General features: G+C 36.9%; 1 protein-coding gene across 11 annotated transcripts in view; it reads right to left on the bottom strand.

Annotated features, from left to right (window-relative positions):
- The window catches only part of Rapgef6 (Rap guanine nucleotide exchange factor 6), a 173,516-nt gene that overhangs the window by 85,515 nt on the left and 63,796 nt on the right, over positions 1 to 24,205 (bottom strand). For 3 of the 11 annotated variants that reach the window (XM_057773691.1, XM_057773692.1, XM_057773693.1), the window contains exon 1: positions 6,501 to 7,553. The exons of the other annotated variants lie outside the window; for them this stretch is intronic. In XM_057773691.1, coding sequence (XP_057629674.1) covers positions 6,501 to 6,554 — 54 coding nt within the window. In that variant the 5' untranslated portion in view covers positions 6,555 to 7,553. Of the gene's footprint in view, positions 1 to 6,500; positions 7,554 to 24,205 lie in introns of those variants that run through there. 11 annotated transcript variants of the gene reach the window in all.

Here is a 24,205-nt window from a genome sequence, read left to right as displayed (position 1 = left end):
AGGAGGATCAGGAGTTGTAACCTTTTATTTAGGGAGAGGGACACAGGTAGATCCTAAGAGCTAACTGGTTAGTCAGCCAGCCAGGGTTCAGTGAGAGACCTTATCTCAATAGAGTAAGGCAGAGGGCAATAGAGGAATACACTGGATTATTTTGCTTTGCAAACAAAAAGATACATGCACCCTCCTCCCTGCACTCATCCACTACATACCACACACATACAAGATTCCTACAAAGACAGAAAGAGCAAGGAGGTGTCACTTTGGACACGGATGTAATAAACCAAGGTCAGAACAAGGCTGCAGACCGGGGCTGGGAATACTTACAGTGTATTGAGAAATATTCACCCCTACCAGTTCTTGGAAAGCAGTAATGTTCAATCTTCATACTTTACTAATGAGGGCCTGAGGCAGTACAACTGACCAGTGTGCTTAGTCTCCTACTCAAATAAGTAGTGGAGCAAGAACTCACACTTGGGTTTATTTGATTTTAGCACCCAGTAGGCTGTATTTTATGCTAGGATCACAAGTGGTGACACAAAGATGAAGACAGATGAGGTGATGTTAAAAGTTTACATAAGAATTTCCTGAACCTGTAAAAGAGACGGGAACCGCTATGATGAGACAGGGGCTGCAGTTAACATGTGCATGCTCCTTAGGTGGTTCATGTGTGAACAGGAGCAAATGTATTCTATGTGCCTTTACATAGACTTCTGGAGCATGAGACCAAATGAGGTAGAAGCTTCATGACATTAAGTTACTATTTACTATGCAAGAATCAAAATGGAAAAACTTTTATTCCTTTTTTTCATGACCAAGTCTAATTTAATAGCTGACCTTTCACCAGATAACTCATTTTATTTATTCCACCATTCTTCTAACCCATTAAACTCTGCAAAATGTTCTGTTTGTTAGACTCCTTTATATATTTTCTATCTCTGGACTTACGTGGTTTGCTGAAGATCGTGTGCTTATAAAGACTACTGTCAAAGTTTCACATGGGGGAAAATGTATCGAATATAAATATTACAGAGGTATAAAATCAGTTGCTGATTGAATAAATTTAAGACTTAAGGTTTCCATAGGTGCAGATGATTTTTTGAGGGAAACTGCACATAGGTTCAGATATCCAGATTCCTTTGTCTTTTGGCTCTACCAACTATCTAAACATGGGGACACTTAGGCTTAAGACAGCAAAAGAAATAGCTAGAACAGACTGTTCACCTTGGCAGCAACCAGAAAAACAAATCCATATTTTCCTCTATCAGACCAACAAACAAAATAACTAGGTTGGGGCTTGTATAAGAAGCTGAGAAATTTATAGGAAATAAAATATTTTTGTATTTTTACTCCACTCTTTAGAATGTACAACTTTTGGTTATTTGTATGTTACAATATTTCCCCCTTTCCCAATCAGAAAAAGGGCTTGGTGTATTGAGATTGGTGTCTACCTGCATACATTATCTGTTGATTAAATACCTGGAGAATAACTGAATGACTGCATCTGGCTTTTCAACAAGTGACATTGCTGCTGAGGTTTTTGGAAATTTCTGAACATATGATACTTCAGCATAGGTATAGTCTGTATTCCACAGAGTACAGACTCTCCAAAGGTGTATGCTATTCTAAGAGATACAATTCATGAAGATTAAAAATTAAATAAAAGGGTTTTATCATTGAACAAGTGGAAAATGATGTTCTCTATGGCCCTCAGCTCTTTATAGAATAAGTAGTCCTTCAATACAGAAATCTATTTTACATATACTGTTCTTCAAATTTATTTTCCCCGATACCCTTACTGGCATCATACCAGTGTTAAAAAATTCTGCTTTGGGATAATCTCACAGAATCAACAATTATGCTTGAAATACTTTTATAGGGCAACTAGTGCTAGTCAAGACACAGCCGTGAAGAACACTTGCAGCTCAGCAGATGTGGAAGGGCAAAATTTGAATCAGCGCAAACACAGACAGCAATATTGTATGCAGTTCTATGTCCTACTTCAAGAATAACCTACCACAATCAAGAATTTTTTTAAAAAGATTTATTAATTTATTATGCATACAGTGTACTGTCTGTATGTATCCCTGCATACCAGAAGAGGACACCAGATCTCATTATAGATAGTTGTGAGCCACCATGTGGTTACTGGGAATTGAACTCAGGGCCGCTGGAAGAGTAGACAGTGCTCTTAACCTCTGAACCATCTCTCCAGCCCCACAAACAAGAATTTTCAACAGGGAAATATCTAAAAAGTTTGCTATCTGAATTATCTAGTTCTTTACAACCCACATCCAAGCCCTATTTGATTTGAGAAAGACTTTCAAAAAGTGCCAAAGAATGAAACAATATTAGCTCTAAAACGGTTTAAAACTTGTATATCCCCCTTAAGGATAACAGTTCTTTAAAAATCAATTTTAAATCCAAGCTGCATTGTTAAAGCTTCCTTTTCAAGGTATCAACTATTGGATTAAAGAAACACTTTGTCAGAAATCATTTGCTTGTGACCAAGATGGGGAACGGGAGTGGGGAATGATTCTTGTCTATGTACCAAAGTTTCTAAGTTCCCATGCGGTGCTTTCAGAAACATATTTTAAAGTTTGATGCTAATTAACGTACATATCCAATGCTAATATGCCTTGTGGTTGAACTTTCCATTTGCAGATAAAGGATTCTACGGCATATCCAATGCTAGCTGTAATAAAAACTCAAGTAAAGTCTTGGGGTATAGAAGGTTAGGAAATTATTAAACTGTACAATTTAAAAAGTGATGTTTGAGGTAAATCATTTGGATAATCAAGATTAAACATATTAAATGACAGTAACAAAGACCTAAAAATGTATTATGCAAAATAGTAAATCTGGTTACACATGTGAAGTATGGTTAGGCCAGACTGTGATATGTTCTAAGGGAAAAATAATATTGAATTCATAATACATGGCACAAAAGGTAAAATATTTCATCACATGTTAAAATAATATCGTGGATATACTACCTAACACATAGTTTATATATAGATATATATATACACACACACATATATTTAAAATAAATGTAACCTGATTTTTACAGCATATTTCTGTTAAATGGCATTGAGTCCAGAGACTTGATGATGCATTCAGAAATTTTAGCAGACCAGCACAGCTCAGGCAAGGGTACAGAGAAAAACACTAAGATCATCTTCCCCATCTTTCTTTTTGGCAGTGCTGAAGATGCCCTAGGTATACATGCTAGTTACAGCCCTCTCCCACTAAGTCATACCCCAAACCCCAGATAGCATTCCTGAGGGCTTATAAGTTATGCTTTAAAATGATCCCCTGAAGAGTTTTAAGAAAGTGTAAGAGACTTTTGATTCTTAAAAATTACTCTAGGAACATTCAAGATGAAAGGAAAGTCACAGAGATAAGTCCAATGCAAGGCCTAAGAAGGTGGAGGCATTCTCAAAGTAAAATTAAGACTCCAAAATTACAAGGACCCTTTAGAAAAGGCCAGACCATCAGCTGTCAACAAGACTGAGAGAGAGTGAGCTAAAAATAGATTCTAAGATCTGAAAAGCAACCTTCAACAAAAACCCGACCCTAGGCTTCGCAGTCTTTGGTACAGATGGTAGAGACTGTAGCACTGGCTCTGAGGCACAGCAAACTCAATAACTACTCATTTTTTAAAAAGTGAAATCTGAAGGAGTGGTGCTATTAAGCTACCTTATTAAAATTAGTGCTTTTCCATTTGAAGACACAGCCTTTTCATTTAAGTATTTTTTAAACTATGGAGATTTAAATCAATCTTTGCTAGTTAATGTATATTAAAAGTAAAAAAAAAAACTTGTAGAAAGAAAGAGGAAATCAGTATAAAAATGCCTTAGTTTGAGAATAAGCAAGGGGGTGGGAGGAAAGAGGGTGAGTTGTAAGTGCGACCAGATATGAGAGATCACACTGTCCACTCTGTCATGGCCCTTTTTTCTTCCTTCCTTCCCTCCCTCTCTCTCTTTCTTCTTTCTGTGCTGAAAGTCTGTTGAGGAGTGGTCAGCTGGGTCAAATACTGTAGAGAAGTGAAGTAAGGTAAAAGCCAGGCATAACTGACAATGTTAACCGTTTATTAATTTCTTCATTGGCTCCCATTGGCTTCTGTAGAACAGCTAAAAGAAGGAAAACAGATGCCAAAGCACAATAGCTTCTCCAACACACTGAGAGGCAACCTCCATCAAGCAACCCGACACAATCATGAAAGGTGTACCCAGCTAAAAATCTCGAGTAAAGCCAATCCCTGGAAATGAACTGAAGAAAAGAATCTATACGGGGAGGAAAAAAAAATCACTTCTATACAATAAAAACCAATACTAAAACAGTTAATTATGAAAAAGCATCACTTATGAGGCATCAGAAACAAGTCACATAAATGGTTAAAAACTAAAAATTTAAGATATGCCTAGCAGTGGTTACAAACAGATAATGAGTAAGTTAGAAAAAAAAAAATCAAGCTAAAATAAATGTTTATGGACATTACTAACAGAAAAGAATGAGAGAAAATGAAGGAGCTGCAGTTTTGATAAGAACAATTTCCACTAGGTGTAGTAGCATGTGCCTTTAATCTCAGGACTTAGGAGGCAGAGGCAGGCAGATTGCTTTGATCTATGAAGTTAGTTCATGATCAAGCAGGACTATGTAGTAAGATCATATGTGAAAAGATAAAACTGGTTTTTTGTTCCTGCTGTTAGTTTTCTTACAAATAAAGACAAACTAGCCTCTCTGGCTTGAAAGAGTCCATAGAGCACCAAAGAGAATCATTTTGATGCTTGGTAATAGCTTATGGATAAACAACCTAAACAAATACACAGCTAACTGCAAACACGACACCAAGTTATCATAGCAACAGTAGATACCAGAAAGTCATGTATTAATTTCTTCAAAAGCTAAAGAAAAAGGACACTGAGGTTATTTTATATACAACTAAATAATAAAAAAGAATCATTAAAGAAAAGTAAATAGAGCAAATTAGAAAATCCAGTATGGTGAGTATGAAAATTAATATCTAGCCTAATATGTTTAGCAAAGAGTTAAATCTTAATAGTAACATAAGAGATAGGGGAGACAGAAAGAAGAAATATGTACTTATAAATAAATAATTTATACAGGAAAGTGCCCGTCACAGTATTCTCCTCATATTTGCTGTCACTTAATAAAACTATAGAACTGGATCTCTAAAATCCCCTTTACTCTTCTACAACTGTGAAACCATGGCTTAAGAGTGGCTACTAGTACTCCTCTCCAAGGGTTTTCTTTTCTTTTCTTTTTGGTGTGTGTGTGTGATCTTCAAAAACAACTCTTAAACCCCATTTTTAATTTTGTTCAAGTTATCTGGTCCCACCCAATTCCCTTCCACACGCAGCTTTAAATTTTAGTGCTGCCAATATTACTCTGAGCAGTGCTTGGGCCCCACAGGTGGCATCTGCTCTGAAGCAGCCACCCTCTTTGTATGTGCAGATAAAAGCATAACTTGTGTACCTAGGCTCCTTTCCATCTCTTTACGCCAGTCAGCTGTCTGCCAAATGGACAGTACATTTAAATGCCCCCCCAAAAGAGCATTCAGGAAAATAGGCAATGAGCTAGGCCAAATAAACAGTACAACATCATGCTGTCAAAAGTGTTTCTCCCTTAGTCACCACAAAGGCAAACCTTTGAAACAAAGACGTGATTTCAGACCTTCCTATGAAAAGCCTCCAGTATGCCAGAGTCTAAAAGAACCATAAAAAAATCTTGACATATTTAAAGTCACCATTTAAGCATTTTCTAAAATATTTAGTTTTTTGTTTTGAAATTAATATGCAAGGTAAGAAAGACAGCTCCAAACACTGTAAACAGCCTCTATCAACAATAAAACTGAATTGTAGTAGACTATTTTCAACAACTCAGCATTTTAACACTTTGACAGTTAATATATTTGCTTTAAAATGACAAGTGGTTTTAGTTATTACTACTTTGAAAATAGTTTGGAACACTAAATGTTTTTATATAATTAATTTTCATTCACAATTATCTTTACGTTGTTCTTTAGGAATGAACATCCAGTTTAATAAAATAGAACAATTCATTTCGAAGTTATCAGGTAATACCACATTACCGAACTAGGTTATATAAGACTATGATTAGGATAGTATGTCTAAACATACCAGCTATTTAAGGTAAAGAAAAAACAAAAGAATGTATCAAGTTAGGTATGGTCACAAGCTATTTCAAAAACATCACAGCCAAGTGATGGTTCTGTCGGAGGTATGTATCTCAGATGTACATTTTAAGTCTGTAAACTATTAAAATGAGTCTTTTCAGTTCATCTCAGAGGCTATATTAGACTTTCTCTGAAATGACAATGAGTCAAGGCTTTATAGACTGCTTTATAGTTCTTATTTTTATAGTTTAGAAAATAGCACAATAGAACTCATTTAGAATTCAAATACAATTTAACGATTAAACTATACCAACAACAACAAAAAAAAGTAATTACTTACTTTGGAGGCCCATGGCTGAAGACAATTGGCATAACAGCGAACAAGAAAGGCCATTTCCGTGGCTGGAGGGGGTAGTAGTTTCTCTTTTAAACCAGAGCCACACTGATGATGAGTATGTTGACAAAATTCTGCTAAGTTTCTTTTTACAATCCATACACCATTGTTGTTATATAAAGCAGCTCCTCCAACCCTCTTTACAAACAAAACTCAGAAGCTTTCAGAAGCAGAGATTCTAAGGATAGGAATCTTCCTTAAATATCAGGTGACAAGCAAGTAACATCAAATAAAGATGTTTAGATTTCTGGCTCAGCACACAGTTACATGCATCCTTAAGCACCTTACACAGACATACACACTGGCAGCACAGAAGCTAATACCATATCTATCAGTCAAAGCAAATAGGCAATATGCGTGGAATCTGTGTTCTTGGAATCCGTGAAACCTGTCTTCTCTGTAATGTGGATGTTTTATCTTCAACTTATTTCATTCTGAAGAAGAAGCACCACAGAGTCTTCTGCATTAGAGGCAAAGCAAATCAGCAAATCCTGAAGATTACAGTCTCATTTTTAGATATCCTTAAATGCTAGAGGTTAAAACAAAACAAAAACAAACAAAACCCCACCACACACCCAAAACATCAACCCAACCACAGAGCAAATGGAGGCAAAGAAAAAAATGCTGTAACAGGTTTGTCCTGTAGACTGAGAATATACAGAATTCAAGCAATCTTCTCTTCTCCCAAGCACTTTCACAGCTCTGCAATACGGCGTCTGGTTCCAAGGCATCAGTAAAGAAGCATTGGTGATCCAAGTCTGCTCTTTCTGGTTAACATGTATATACGATGCAGCACAAAAACCACTACATCTTTTGTGAAAGCAAGAGTCTGTAAGTATCTTAATTCCTACTGTCCTTGCCTGTTTCACAGCAGCTCCCCAAGGAGAAGCTCCTATTGATTCTATGCCCTGCAGTAAGATGAAATATCTAATAAGGAAAGAGAGTGGGAGGAGAATAGAGCTAAAAGGATGACATCACCTGTGCAGAAAGCCTCCACAAACTGCATTAGATCAATTGGCTACTGTATCTGCAGATGTAGCCCAAGAGCAATTTACTGAACAAGCACGCACACATGCGCGTACACGCACGCACGCACACACACACACACACACGACCTTCTGTGAGACATGCTGGCATACTAAATTCTGTAAGAAAAAAACCTGGCTAATATACCCTTCTGTTTTATAGTTTTAAAAATTCATTAAAAATTTTGTACATTAATAGCCAGTTGTATTTGAGAAGCCTCTTTCCTAATACTATTTAAATTTAACACAGAATTGTTCTCCCAAGGGAAAATAAAATAATTTGCTGTAGTAAGATAATACTGAATTCCAAATACATGGGCAGTCTGGTTCAGAAATGTCGCATCAAAGTGATTTTAATACCACAAATTCATAGGTTTCTGCATAAAACTTGATATTTATTGAATGAATATTCTGAAGCTGACACTAAATTAGCATTAAAAATAAAACAGGCACTAAGATTTATACGTAAACAGATTTAAATAAAAACAATCCTCTGCAAGCTAGGAAAAACCAGAGAGGCACAACGTGTACCAATTTCTCTGATGAAGAATAATCTATACTATATGGTACTTCACTGTAGCCCAATGTGCAATTCCTAGAAAGAGACAGCCAGAAAAACACAAAATGAATCAGAAAAGGAAACAGTTAAACCTGCTTCTGATAAGAGTGTGGACTAAAAGGAAGCTATCATAATTTTTTTCTTTAAAGCTTAAAACATTTTGCCACACCCTCCTCAATAAGAAAAGCACACCACCCTGAGAACGCACCCTTTCCTTTATGCTTCCACTACAGGGCACCTACTGCACATACACTCACCCAGCAGATCATCTCCTAATGCTGCTTCCCAATGGCTAGACTCCATTTCCAAAGTACAGTAATGTATACCTCCAGGCAGCAAAACTGTGAGACTAGCAGTCAATGATAAAAGCAATACAACTCTCTTTCTTTATATGCATTATGTGCGCGCACGCACACACACGCACACACACGCACACACACACACACACACAGTTCCTCAATTTCCTCAGGTGAAGTTTCTGACTTTCAAAATGACATTATGCTCCCAACCTGAAATATGTTGCCCCTTATACAACTAGAATTTAACATAGAGATGCTATTAATTTGAGTATACTGCCATGTTTGCAAAATATGATTGCTTAAAAGCTCATGAATTATGTTTTCTTCAAAAACCCAAACCTTTCTCACGAAATTTACAATCAAATGTGAAATTTGTTCCGACAAATTCAAATAAGCACTAGTTTCCTGAAGGTAAGCCATGTAATATTTGGACAGATTGATTTTCAAGAACTAAAGTTATTTTTCCAATTTAATGAATATAAACTATAAGTTGGAATTAAAAAAACTTAAGTACAAATGAAAAACATTTACTTTCTAAATAGAAAAATGTGGATAAATAAATTTTTTGCTAAAGAGACATTTTCTAAAGAAATATTACTAAACAAAAATTAATAACAGGACCCAAGAAATATTTTAATTATAATGCCAGATTATATATTTATGTATGTGGTGTTAGGATAAATGACAGGCAATCAAAAGCAAAATCTGCAGTGGCTCCTTGTTCCTTTTATAAATTGTGCTGATACCTTTGACACAATGGACGGCCTCAAGCTGGGCAAGGAGACAGTCATCTTTTAGCTGCTGCTCCGGGAGTGAAATACAATCCACTAACACCATATGTCAGACCTACTGGATATGCATCAACCCCAATAAAGGATCAAGATATTTTTTCTCTCCTCCCTCCCCAGTTTGGCTGGCTTATAAGTAAAGATGACATCATCTTGTTATACCAATTATCTCACAGTATTTGCTGTTCCAGAAACCAGTACGGTGAACCTATCATGCAAAATCTCATGGGGGTGATAATACCAAAAGAAATGCACAGTCCAAACTACACTCAGCATGCAAGCTCTACAAGCAGTGCCATGATGCTCCCTCTACTGCCCCTTCAACATACAATGACTAACCCTTTAATTACTGATAGAAACGAGGTCAGTAATTTGTTAAAAAACAAACAAAATAAATGATTATGTGAATCAATTGTTTTTCGTGATCATCAAGTTTAAAAATTATCATGATTGCACCTAATTATCAAGTGAGGTCAGTGCAACAAAGGATGGAGTTGTGATTGATACAGTTTATAATCATCACTACAGGCTAAGCACTGAAGAACACATTTCCCCTGCATATGAAATGCCAGTATGTTACGTTATAGAGACAAAATTTTTAGCTTTAAAAGGAGAATTTGACTACTGTGAGATCAAAAAAGCTTTCAATAACTACAAAAGTTTTAAAAATAAATATGTGAACGATTTAGTTACTAAAATATGCTATTTGTATATATAATTTATAAACAAACTATAAACTAGATTAAAATTATGCCACATAGAAAACAAAAGATAAGGCTCTAATAGTTAACGCTATAAACATTCTTCCTCTTTATTTCAACTACTGATGACACTAATACAAAACAGAAAACAGAAATCATAAACAAACACCTATAAGGCAGTATAAAAAACGAAACTAGATTTTTACTAATTTCAGGCATGCAATCCACCCCCCAATCCACACAGTGAAATGGTACAAGCTCTATTTAGAGATGTGAAATGCAAAAAGAGAACAAAAGTAAAACTGTCATTTACAAAATAACAGTCATTTCTCCATTTTATGTAAGCATTTGGTCTTTGAAACACATACTGTTAAACATACTGATTTTCAGAATAAATCCTACTGAAGCAGTTCAATACTGAAAAATAAATCAGTGATTCATACCAGCTTCTGTAAAGTGACCACATGCTGTCCCACCCTCTTTCCTTCCCATGCCTTAGAGGAATGAATCTGTAGTTATCAAACATGGTGAACTCTAATTATATTGCCCCTTAGTAATTTCTGCCTTCACGCTGCTTGTCCTATCTACTCCTCATCATTCCTAAGGAAGCAAGTACCAAAGGAAGTCAGAGTATCAAAGCTTTCCTTCTGCTCTTTTATAAGAAGCAGTATTCTTCAGCACACTGATGTGTTCACTGATTGCCTGCATGCCTGCTATCAAAAATCTTTGTCAAAACCACAAGAAGTCCATATGCACTATGAAATATGATATATCCTTAGGGAGTGATTGAGGAAGAAAGAGCAAGAAGAGAGAGGAAAGCTGTTATCATCAACGAAGGTGATGTAAGCTTCTATAATTAGAATCAGCGAAACTGAAGGAACAATAAAAGGCACCACACCATGCTTCTACTTTGCCTACCCAAGGTAGCTGTAACCAGGCATTTTTTTATATACGGAGGAAGGAACACATTTTGCACACAGAATTCAGCCAAGTATATATTATTAGGAGCATAGTTTTAAGACAGTATTTCTTTCAAAAAACAAAATCTAGTAATTTAAAAATCCATAAACAAAAGAAAATAAAATCTCATTTTTAAAAATTAAACTGCTAAGAATACTTTAACTGAACCTGATCACACTATTATCTCTAATTTAAATATGTCATTTTATAATACTGTGAAAATTGAATATAGAGCATAGTTCTGAGTGAACAGAGAACAGATCAATCTAAAAAGCAGTAATAATCAATGATAATTTGTCTGCATTTAAGGAGTTGTTATACTTGTCTACCCGGAATGCTGTCACAAATTATCCTTAGACTGCTGACATGCAATAATACTTGAGTTAGTTTAGACAATTATCCAAAGAGTTTTCTTTAGCAATTGCTGTGCAAACAGTCACAAGTATGATACTCTTTCTCATTCTGGGTCCCTGGGCACATCCACACGAGTTAGTGTCATTCTTAGAGAAGCAAGAATTGCCCCAGAAGACACAGTATGCCTGGCTGTCTTCCTTTCGACACTACTAAAGTTCATATTCATTGAATTAAAACAAAAAACAAAATATGACTACTGAGGAGTTATCAATATTTATACAAAAAGTAATTTTCATTCTTTTAACTCAGCAAGGAAATAACCAGTCATTTACAAATTTATACATAAAAGCTGTTTGTCAACAGAAGTAAAACTAGAAGAGGCAAACATGTAGCACAGTATGAACGCTAAAATGATATTTTGGAAATGTTTTAATTGACAAAAAGGCAGGATATATAAGTGTCAGGAGCCGTGTCCCCCCAAAATTTACAGGAAGCACCGCCGTGAGGAGTTTTTGCAGAGGGCTTCACTTCTCAATTGTATTGAGAATAGTCTTATTGACCAAGCCTATCCCGCACCCAAATTAACTGTTAATAGAGAGTTATCTCTTAGCAGAACCTGCCTCACATTCCAAACTATCTAGACAACTAGGTGGGGTCACCTTGTGACTTCCTGACCAAGGAATCGTGACCTGGCCTAGGTGATGGGCGTGGACCACGTGGCAAGACCCCATGCCCCAGCCCCCAAGCTCCCCATTCAGGGGCTATATAAGCTGTAACCATGACTCTAATAAACGGAGGCTTTGACAAATAAGCTTAGCCTCCTTCCTGCTTATCAGCCTATGCCTTTCAGGTGGTGCCTCTCCGTGACCCTGGAATAACTGGCCAGCCAGGCGGGTTACAAACCCTAGACAGAGTGACCCGTCGAGGCGGCTACATATAAGTAGTTAGCATCACCCAAATAAAGGTCTGTGCAAATAAACATTCCTTTGAAAGTTACTGCCAGTACTATTTCCAGCTCTGAGGACCTTGCCTTAATTTCTTTAATATTTTTCTATATGTTACAGTTCTATAAAAAGCATATATTTTTACCAAAACTTTAACAACTCTTTAAAACTCTGATATTTCTCCCACTTTTAATGTCAACTGTATCAATCCAGCACTTTTTATCTATGGACTCACAATCATGCAGTTAGGTATAAGCACTTACTATCAAGAACTTTGTTACTTTCCAGAAGAACAGTGAACCAGATTTTACTGGGAGATATAGACAGTAGGAGAGAAGTGGGGGGAGGGGAGGGGAGGGGAGGGGAGGGGGAGGGAGAGAGGGAGAGAGGGAGAGAGGGAGAGAGGGAGGGAGGGAGGGAGGGAGGGAGGGGGAGAGAGGGGGAGAGGGGGAGGGGGAGAGGGGGAGAGGGGGAGAGGGGGAGAGAGAGAGAGAGAGAGAGAGAGAGAGAGAGAGAGAGAGAGAGAGAGAGACCTGTGAAACTTTTTAAGGTAGAAGGCACCAGAAAAATCACAGCCCTTGTACACAGCATTCTGAGTTAAGTAGGGTGAAAGAGGAGCTGCAGAGTCTCAGATCCCCTGGAACTGGAGCTATGGACACTTGTGAACCACCACGTGGGTGCTGGGAGCTCTAGAAGAGCAGCTGGAGCTCTTCACCACTGAACTCTCTCTCCAATCCATAAGTCTGCTCTCCCCTTCCATCATGGGAATATAGCTGATTCAGGCTGAGCCATATCACCAACCTCAAGTTCAAGTAAATCCTACTTGGAGGTTGAAAACATCTTAAGAAATTAATCTACCTGTGAAATGGAGAAAGGCAAAGAAGAATTTGTACTGTTTGCTAACACACCTCAAACTGCAAAAATCCATGGTGATATTGAGGTTAAGATGAGAAGGCAATACACTTGAAGGAGAAGACAAGCACCAAATGAGGGCAATGTGGTGCACAGAAGCAACAGGCCTAAATCAAGATTTCTGCAAAGAATCCTCTGAAATAAGTGGCACTAAGCTATTCACTGCAAATAAGGGATGGCTATGAACATTAAGATTCAGTTTGAACCAAAAAAACAAAAACAAAAAAGAATGGAAAGGCTATGTCTGCAAATAAAGAAGCTGCTGCCATACTGTATTTGGCAGAGTAGTGGGCTCGCTGTGCACACTAATGTCAAGTTAACTTGTACTTATTTTCATCTGTTAGCATATTTAACTTCCTTTATTTTAATGCATTTAGGAAAGTGTTTGCAATAGAGTGTTTTACAGACTACCAGACACTATGCAAAGTCCTTTAACAAACCTATAAGTTATCAATTCAAACATACCAATAACCCCAGAATTAAAACACCACCAACAAACCCTACAAATCAAAAAATATACAGACCAAAATAAAGCTCACAGAATAAAGCTAAGCATACTTATCAAAGTACAGATGTTGTTACTGAGACAAGCAAGTCCTCTGAGGATACAATGAGGCTTTCATTTTTAAGTCAAGTGCAATGTAATATAAAGAGTAAATACACACATTTGAAGGGATGTTCTAAAAGCACAGGTGCAGGCCTATCCTTCCCAAAAAGAAAAAAGATACGGAATTGAGTCCTGAAGATTAATTTTTAGGTAAAAATATCAAAAAATAAAGGGAAATCTAAAGTAAAATGACTAATACAAGAGATTTATATAAAAACGTGGCCATTTTAAGAACCAACAATCTGGTATGGTTAAAACATAGGAGATACATAAAATGTAAAGACAAAACTGAAGAGATGAGGACTTGTGCTGTTCAATTTGGTAGCTACTAGCTACCATGTATCTATTTAGTTACTTGTATTTATTCAAAACTAAATATAGTTAAAACTTTAGACACTGAGGTACATTAGTCACACTTTAAGTGCTCAGGGACCACATGTGGGTGACTACTATGAATCTGAGCAGCATCAACGTAAGGCACTTGTACCATAGCAAGTTCTACAGGACAGACAGGTCTAGACTATGCATGTCCTCATGTGTTGGATCACTGCAACTTCTCTGACAGATTGTGGTAAACCACAAAAAGAATTAAGAATTTAAAAGAAGGACACTGTTAGAACTCCATCTAGAATTTACAAAAGCAAAGTTAATAGGCCAATTGGTGGCAGGGGGTGGGAGAATGTGGAGAATAGGGCTAGCAGTAGGGGAGCAAGCTCAGAACAGTTTTAAAATCAAATACAGTAATGACTAAGTACATATGTCTTCATAAGAGATTATATAATACTTTTCAGCTTAAAAAATGTTCCCGGTTAAATGAAAACAGTTTGTACAGTGAGCTTGGATAATGGTGTAATAGTCCTATGAAGAAAATTAAGGTAGAGTGGCACATGAATGAGGCAGGAGCATCATGAGTTCAAAAATAACTCAAGTTACATAACAAGACCTGTCACAACAAAGTGAGTAGCTAGAGTAACGACACAGAGAAACTGAAAGAGGGACATATTTTAAACAATTGGTGGAAAAAATCTAGAGGTAGCAAGAATTAGGCAACAAGGGTGCACTTATGTTCCAAGGGGACAGGCAGACAAAGTGTTAGTGCCACTGATTTAGTGGCAAAGCAACCAAAGCACAAAGCATTTAGACGACCTATGCTCTCACACAGTTAGCAGAGGGAGAACTGGCTCATCCACATGTGGGACTCTATGTGGCTTAATTACAGATTTTATTCATTAAATATTTTTATAAACATCTTTGTGCTATTTCTAAATACTTAATACATCTTCCTCAAAGGTCCATGGTCTGAGAAGATTTAACAACGTACAAATGGCTGTAAAGTACGAAAATACACTGAATATCCCATGGCAATAGGAATACTTAAAAATCTTAAAACCAAGCTGGGCAGTGGTGCATCTCTGTGAGTTCAAGGTCAGCCGGGTCAAGGTCAGCCTTGAACAAGAGCTAGTTCCAGCAGGCTGTTACGCCTTCAGCAGGCTCCAAAGCTACAGAGAAACCCTGTCTTGAAAAACCAAACAAAAACAAAAAAAACCCTTAAATCACAGTGCACATAAGTATTAGAATTTCTAAGCAGCGCTAGTAAAATCTGGCCATATCAAGTGCTGCTAAGGAGGAGGAACAAGTTACTTTTTCCTCTTAGACAACGGGAAAGAATACAAAGAATGGAGAGACTGCAGGCACCAGAGAAAAGAGGTTCTTGGTTTTGTTTTAAATGATGTTAAACATAATATTTAATATATGCTCTAGCCACCTACTCCTGAGTATTAACTTAAGGAAACTGAAAATAAATGTATCAATAAAGATATATACACAAATGTTCATAACTGCCCCCCAAGTAAAACAATTAAATACCAACAGGTAGAAAATGAACTAAACTGTGGCCTGCTGAAATAATAGAGTATTATTATTCAGCAAAATAGGTGGAGAAATAATAAATACATAATATGGATACATCTCATAATCACTAAAACAAGTATAAGGTGACAGGCACAAAGAATAATGTAACATACGAAATCAATTTTAGAAAATAAAATTAATACTGAGAGAAAGAAGACTGGTGGCTGCTTATAGACATTGATTTAGGAAAGAATGGATTACATAGGGAGATAAAGAAGAATTTGGGAGTAATCCTGATCTTGATCATGCTGACAGCATAAAGGCCTGTGTATGATGTAGAATTCCCCTCTGTATGCTGTGGATATGTTTTATTACCATTGGTTAATAAAGAACTTGTGTTGGGCCTATGCCAGGCGTGAAATCTGAACAGAGATATGAGAGAAAGTAGGAGGAGTCAAGGAGACACCATGTAGCTTCCAAACCAGAAAGACACAAGCCACCAACCAGAACCTGAAGGGTAGGCCACAGTCTTGTGTCAATATACAGATTAACAGAAATGAGTTAAATGTAAGAGCTAAAAATGTGCCTGAGCTACTGGCTGAGCAGTGTTGTAATTAATACAGTTTGTGTGATTTTTCGGGTCAGGGCAGCTGGGAGTGAAAGAGCAGTCACCGCCTACATGTGTATTATATCAAATTGTGTACTTAAGTATGCATCATGTACTAGTTACAGTTCAATAAAGTTAAAAAGACACAAACTGTTACAAAGACTGAGGTTTTAAAGATACCAATACTAGAGTGAAGTCTGAAGGCACAGACCATAACAAAAGCTATTTGGGAGATTGAGACTGCAAGTTTTGACTCTGACCTGGCTACAGACTGAATTCAAGCACAGCCTGGGCAGCTTCTGAGACCCTGTCTCAAATGCAAGATGAAGGCTGAGTATGCAGTGCAGCTGTGAAGTGTGAGGTGTTGAGCTCAACCATTAGCACTACACTCTTTTGACATTAAAATATTTTCACATTGAGGTTATGACTGCCATTGGAAGCTTGAATAACACTACAATACATTTATGTATGCATTAAGACATCACAATAAAACTATTTTGTATAGTTAATAAACTCTAAAATATTCTAAATGAACAAGCCATTTTTTCAGTTATTCTGTTTTGTGTGTGTGAACCCACGTACATGTATGCAAATTAAATCTAGGGCCTTAATGCATGCTAGGCAAGCACTTTACCACTGAGACATATTACCACCTCTTTGGCAATTATTCTAACTATTTAGTTAGAAAAACTTAAAAATCTATGTAAAATCTTTAATACTCACAAAATCATGATGTACATACGGGTTATGCACTAAACATTAAGTGTGATAAAGAAAACAGTGGTAAAGTGTTCTGTACAACTTTAAGAATTTTATGCCTTTAGCACTCCATCAAGAAAAAATTGATAATAGGTTTGCAAACTAAAAAAAGAGACTATCAAAATGCAGGTGGGTGAATTTCTGTGAGTTCACAACCAGCCTGGTACACACGAGTTCCAGGCCAGCCAGAGCTACCTAGCAAACAAAGACTAAAAAGCAATTCAGCAATTTTTTTCTATGAATTCCTGACAGTAAGACAAAGGAAATAAAAGACTTTACAATGGCTATACCAACCGTAAATGCTTTCAGAGAAACTAATACTGCATTTTTCTTTTTTAAAAACTTGCAGTCTCATGAATTTATTTGTAAGTTTTCTCAAAGAAGCAACCATGCCAGGCAGTGGTGGTGCACGCCTTCAATCCCAGCACTTGGGAGACAGAGGCAGGTGGATCTCTGTGAGTTCAAGGCCAGCCTGGTCTACTGAGCAAGTTCCAGGACACAAGGCAACACAGAGAAACCCTGTCTTGAAAACCAAACCATACAAAAACAAAACAAACAAACAAAAACCACCCAAAGTTAACAATTAAATTTGGTACAGTTTTGTATAGGTACATATTGTATGTTGAGCATATTTTCCTTAAGTTCATTCCCTCTAATGGCTCCTTTCTTACCTCCTCCCTAGACAATTGCATTTCTATTTTAATCATGTATTATATTCATACATATGTGAACACACATAAACATACACCTAGTTTTATATGGCTTTATATAAAATCTAACAAACACAAATGAGATAAAACACGTATTTGTGACTGGCTTATTTGCTTAATATGAATTCTCCAGTAGCATCAGTTTTCTGCAAACAATATAACTTTATTCTTGTGTGTGTGGTGTCATACATATGTGGTAGTTAGAAAATAACCTCAGATATTGTTCTTAGGTGCTGTCCACCTGTTTTGAAAATATTTCACAAGCTTGGAACTTGCTAAGTAGGGTATAGACTGGCTGGCCAGGGAGTCCTGGAGACCAGGATCTGCTTATTTCTACCTCCTCGGTGCTGGGGCTACACACTTGGACTACGACATTAGCCTTTTAAAATGTGGGTTCTAGGGATGGAATTCAGGTTTCACATTTGCAAGGGAAGCACTTTACCATGGAGCCATCTGTCTAGCTCTCTCATTCTACTGTGCACACACCGCACACTTCCTCCATTTCTCTGCTGTTAAACACTAAGCTGGTTTGCACCTATTTTTACTAGTGCTGCAATGAGCATGGCTGTTCAAGGGCCTCATCTCTGTGATACACTGACAAAGTTTTTCACGGCAATACCTGAGAGTAGTGCAGCTGGCTCATTTGGCAGACCTACTCTGAGTTCTGAGGAGCTGTCATATTGATTTCTGTCAAGGTTGAACTAGTTCACATTCTCATGAAGAGTGTCAATATAGCATTTTCTAAATTGCCTGAAGTGTATCCTTTCTAAGAAATAAATGTATTGATTAAAGATATCACGTATGTAAGCTCTGGTAAAAATTCTTTTCTAACCCAGTCTCACTGTTAATCATCAGGCTTGTCTCAGTTATCAATTAAGTTCTCCTCATGATTTACCAAATTCCTGACAGCACATAGTAGGGAAACTACCTAACACAAGCAGCCATCCAGGCTTCTACATGCCAAAATGCATGTTATCATCTGAGGAAATCCTAAGGACCAATTGCTTGTTCTAGTCTACTCATGAAACCAAAAAATATGAAGATGACTTTCTTCAGCACACGGGAAGGCTAAAAGCAAATGACTCATGTGTGAACCACAGACCTAAAGAGGAAATACAGATTCTGTGTCTTATGATATGACACCCAGAACAAATAAACAAAAATCTGGGGAAAGAGCATTAAAATTGATTACAATTAAGATATACAAGCAACCCATATATATGTGGTGCTCATGCAGGTACTCTTTAACTCAACATACAAAGAGAGCGAAATGGCATAAGGATCCTTTGATTAGAAAAATTACAATGTAGAACTGCCTAGAATAATTAACATACTGGAATACATATCCAAATTGATATTTCATAGGAAATCATTTTAACAAATAAAAACTAGAAATAAGTTTAATGATCAAGTATCAAAAGTTTAATGAATAAAGGATGACATATTGCTATAATGAGTATTATGCACCAAAGAAGAACAACATTGTGGGCTAGGCTTGGTGGTTATGTTTTTATAGTTCTAGCTACTAGAAATGCCAAGCTAGGAAAATCTCTTGAGCCCAGCAGTTTGAGACAAGCCTGAGCACCACAGTGAGATGTTATATTAAACAAAACAATTTAAAAAAAATCAAATGAATCAAAAGAATGTTAGAAAAAAGCTTAAAATGTTATTTTTAAAAAGATGCATGTGTGTGTATGTGTGTTTTGTCTGGAAGTATGTCGGTGTGCAATCTGCATGCCTGTGCACTGCATGTGTGCCTGGTGTCAAGAGAGACCAAAAGAGGATAATAGAAACCCTGGAAGAGCAAGAGCAAACAGTGCTTTTAAGCACTCAGCCATCTCTCCATCCCTTAAATATTTAAGTTTAAAATTGTAGAACACAAGGACGTCCAGCAAAGGAAGGTCTTTAGGATTCTAAACAGATCTGATCAGAAAATGTCTTCATCATGCCATTTTATATTTGTTAAACAAACAAACAAGAATTCTACAGACAGTAACAAAAAAGTGCCACATAACATTAAAGGGCACTTTATTAGGACAACACAGATTTCTTAGCAGAACTTTTACAGCCCAGTCTAGGATGTCATGGCATACTTCAAGTACTGAAAGAGATTAGCTGCCATTTGAGAATATTAGTCTTAGTAGAGCTCTTCTGAAGAAATTAAGGCAAAAGAAGTCATCATAAGACTAGCCTCATAAAAAATACTCAGGGACACCCTCGAGGAGTGCAAGACAGATCACCACCATCAGTGAAACGTAAAGTGTAAAACTCAAAAGAAATAAAACAAGAATGAGAAAGCAAGCCGGGCGGTGGTGGCGCACGCCTTTAATCCCACCACTTGGGAGGCAGAGGCAGGCGGACCTCTGTGAGTTCAAGACCAGCCTGGTCTACAAGAGCTAGTTCCAGGACAGGCTCCAAAACCACAGAGAAACCCTGTCTCAAAAAAAAAAAAAAAAAAAAGAATGAGAAAGCAATCTAACCTTAAAATGCAGTAAACTATATAGATCAAAAACAGGAAAAGAATAATCAAAATGATGAAGGACTGAGCATGTTCAGTATCAGACACCACACTTAGCATATGTTTGGCCCTGGGTCCAAGATCCTCAGTCCCAAATAAACAATAAGAAGTAAATTAATAAATGATAGGAATATTCCTTTGTCAATAGTAATCTTATGTATAAATAAATTCAAAGATACAATTGGTGAAATATATATATGTATGTGGAGAGAGAGAGAGAGAGAGAGAGAGAGAGAGAGAGAGAGAGAGAGAGAGAGAGAGCGAGCGCCAACAGTATGGGGCCTTCAGAAATGACACACACAGAATGAGGTGACAGGCTAGACAAGGCAGCCCATGTAAACAGAACAAAAAGCAGGCAGATACAGAGACACTTGTACCTGAAAACAGACTAAGAATTAGAAATTGATACAACTGTATAGAATCAAACAATAGAGATGGAGCCAGCACTAGAGCATTTGAAGGGAAAAAAAAATAAAACACCTTAAAACAAGTGAAAACAATTTAACAAAACTTACAGAATATAGCAAAAGCAGTACTAAGAATTTTTATCAGTAAATACCTACAGCAAAGAATAGAATATCAAATAATGTAATGATGCACCTCAATGACCTATATAGCAAACCTAAACCAAAACCAAAATAAATAAAACAAAAAGAAACAGCAAAGAGTGGAGATAATAATACAATCAAGTGCGGAGGGAGATGACTGCAACTATGTACTCCAAGCTAGAGGATTAGTGAGTTTCTGGGAATTTTCCAGGCTCTACCTCCCATTTTACTATAGGAGCACTAAGATTAACAGAAGTTTATCACTGCCCATGGTTTATAAGGGACATCTAGAGAATTAAATTCAAACAAAGTCATATTTGTTCATTTGTTTGTTTTTCTCCTTCAAATACAAAATCGACAAAACTTTTCTAAAGAGGAGAACAGAATAGTGAAATTGCCTCAAAAACTAAGTAAAAAGAAGCCAAGGATGTAGCTTAGTGGGGAGAACTTGAATTCAATAGCAAAAACTCACTAATAAAAGGGAATAAGAGAGGGAATTAGCAAACCAAGTTTGGTGGTGCACACCTTTAATCTCAGTACTGTGAACTCTGTGAGTCTGAATCCAGGCTGGTGTATACATAGTGAGACTCACGGTAGCAAACACAATCCCAGCACTGGGAAGGTGGAGACAAAATAATCTCTGAGGTTTACTGACCAGCCAGCCTTGCCTACTTGCTGAGTTTCAAACCAACAAGAGATCCTGTCTTCAAAAAAGTCAGTTAAGAGGATCTGAGGAACAGCATCTGAGTTTGTTTTCTGGCCTCCACATGCATACTTGCAAACACATATGTGTATACACATGCAACTAAGAAAGCAAACAAAATAAATTACAGTAGAACAAAGTATAAACATCCTCTAGTCCTCTTTGTAAATTTGGTAAAACTCAACACTGCTTCTTGATAAAAGCCTGGTCACTTATGGAGAAGGCTCACACACCAACACAACAAAGGCTTCAGGAGATAGACCCATACCAACAGGATGCTGAAAGGGGGACGCTGAAAGTACGTCCTCCATGTCTGACCATGTCCACTTTTACTGCTTATTTATTATAGAGTTGATGGAAGTTTTAGTCAAGAAAACCAAAAGGTAGTAATAAAAGTATTACAAATAGGGAAGAGAGAAAGGGATAACAGATGATTTGATTCTCTACAAAGAAAACCCTAAAAACTCCAGCAAATTATGAGAATTGAAAAATAAATTTGGTAAAATTTTCACAGTTTAAATAAGACATCATGCAGGTGCTGGAGTGTTAACTTGGTAAAGTGCTTGCCTTGTAAGCATCAGAGCCTTGAGTTTAGTCCCTAGCATTAATGTTAAAAAAAAACCCAAAAATGCCAGAAATAGTGTGGATGCTTATAATGTAGTGGTGGGAGGCAGCAAAAGACCCTGGACAGTCAGTAAGAGCTTCTTCCATGAAAAAATAAAAATAAATAAAGAAAGAAAGAAAACAAACCAAATACAAGGTGGATGGTGCCAAAGGAAGGACACCTGAGGTGGATCTTTGGCCTCCCTGTGCATGAGCACCTACACACTCATGTAAAAATCGGTAGCTTTAGAAAAATTAGTACAAGGTCTCACAGAATAGTGCAGGCAGGCCAGAAACTTGCTAGATAGACAAAGTTGACCTTGAACTCACAGAAACCTATCTTCCCCTTCCTTTTGAGTAAAAGAAAGGTGTTTGCTACTATACTACATCAGGACTCAGTACTGTGTACACACACACACACACACACAAACACACACACACACACATATATATGAAGTTGCTGAAAAAGATACTACAAAAGTAGTACAATTCATAAGAGCAAACAGAATGTTTCAACCCCATCTACTTAAAAAAATTACACAAACCTACTAATGAATTTAACAAGGGAAGGTCACAGACTTCTAAAATGAATTTTTTTCTGTGTTCATATACTGAGAATTAATATTGCTAATGTTTGGGGGCTAGAGGGGTGGCTCACTGGTTGGGAGTGTGTACTGTTGTTGTACAGCACCAGAGTGCAGTTCCCAGGACTCACCCCAGCTCGAGGGCATCCAACATCACTTTTCTGCTTCCATGGGAACATGTATTTATGTGCTGAATATATACTAATATTGTTAATACCCATACCATCCAAAGCAACTTGCAAGTTTGATGCAATCCCTATCAAACCAGGATTGATCACTCTCAACAATGAGAAAAAAATTCTTTGGAAGCACAGACAACCTCAAATAACAAAAAATAAAATAGAAAACAAGAAGAAAACTGTAGGTATCACAGTTCCTGACTTCAAAACACAGCACTAAACAACAGTAAATTGAAAATGTTGGTACTAGCATAAGAACAGATACATAGATCAACAGAAGAGACAATGGCATTCTGAAAAAAATCCATACATCTAGAGTCAACAGATGCTCAACAAGATACTAAAACCACTGGAGAAAGGAAAGCCTTTTAATAAAGATTGCCAGGAAAATGGGTATGTCTATCTCTAACCATGCACAAGAGACCAAAGATATGAATCTCCAAAACTACTAGAAAAATTTCAGAGGATACATTTCAATGTTGACTATAGACAGAGTTTGAATAAAAGCCAAACAAGAAAACACCAATAGGAACAGTAATAACAAACAACTAAAAGTTTCTATATGATAATGAAAACAATCAAGTGAAAAGAATATGAAAAATTACAACTGTTCATCTGACATAAGATTAATATCTATAATAAATAAGAAACTCAAACAGTAACAAAAGCCCCATGTAATCCCATTGAAAACAATGGGCAAATGGTCAGATGGAGGAGGTCAGATGGAGGAGGTCAGATGGAGGAGGCATGAAAGAAAATGGGTAACGATCAGAACACTTTTCAAAAGGTAGAAATACAATGATCAATAAATGTAATCTTAAGATGTCTATTATAATTGCTCAACAAATCAAAATTATGATGAGATATTATCATAGCCATCTAGGAAATCAACTGTTAAAAGGACAGACAAACCCCCAAACACAAAATGCTGACAGGGAAAAGACATTCGCACCCTCTATAGGTGAGCTGTAATTAGAAGAATCATTACGGCAGAGAGTTATGGAAGCCTCAAAGAGCTGAGAACAAATGGGTGCTCGTGCCCTTATATCTCAGTACTTGGTGTATCACAACTCAAAGTCAGCCCTGACTACATAGCAATATTCAGTCTAAAGCAAAAGAGAATGAGACAATCTGTATAAGAGAGCAGTCCATTCCTTGGGATACAAGAAATCACTGCATGAATCATGCTTACTGTGGGGCATTATGAGGGTACCCACTAATGAATGAATAAAGACAAAATATGCTAAGGTACTAGTTGTAAATTCTGGGACCAGTATTGTTTACTTTCAGCAACAGAACATATTCAAATTAATTAAACTCGGCAAATGTTAAATGAAGATTTAACAGAATCTTCAAAACTGATTTAAATCCATTCTTGTTCTAGTAAACCACTTCCCTGACTATCTTCCTCTATCCTGCCACAGAACGAGAGCATTTCTG

Source organism: Chionomys nivalis, chromosome 7, assembly GCF_950005125.1.
Source record: "Chionomys nivalis chromosome 7, mChiNiv1.1, whole genome shotgun sequence".
Taxonomy (NCBI): domain Eukaryota; kingdom Metazoa; phylum Chordata; class Mammalia; order Rodentia; family Cricetidae; genus Chionomys; species Chionomys nivalis.
Note: the sequence above shows the minus strand (reverse complement) of the source record. Positions and strands in the feature narration are given on the sequence as shown.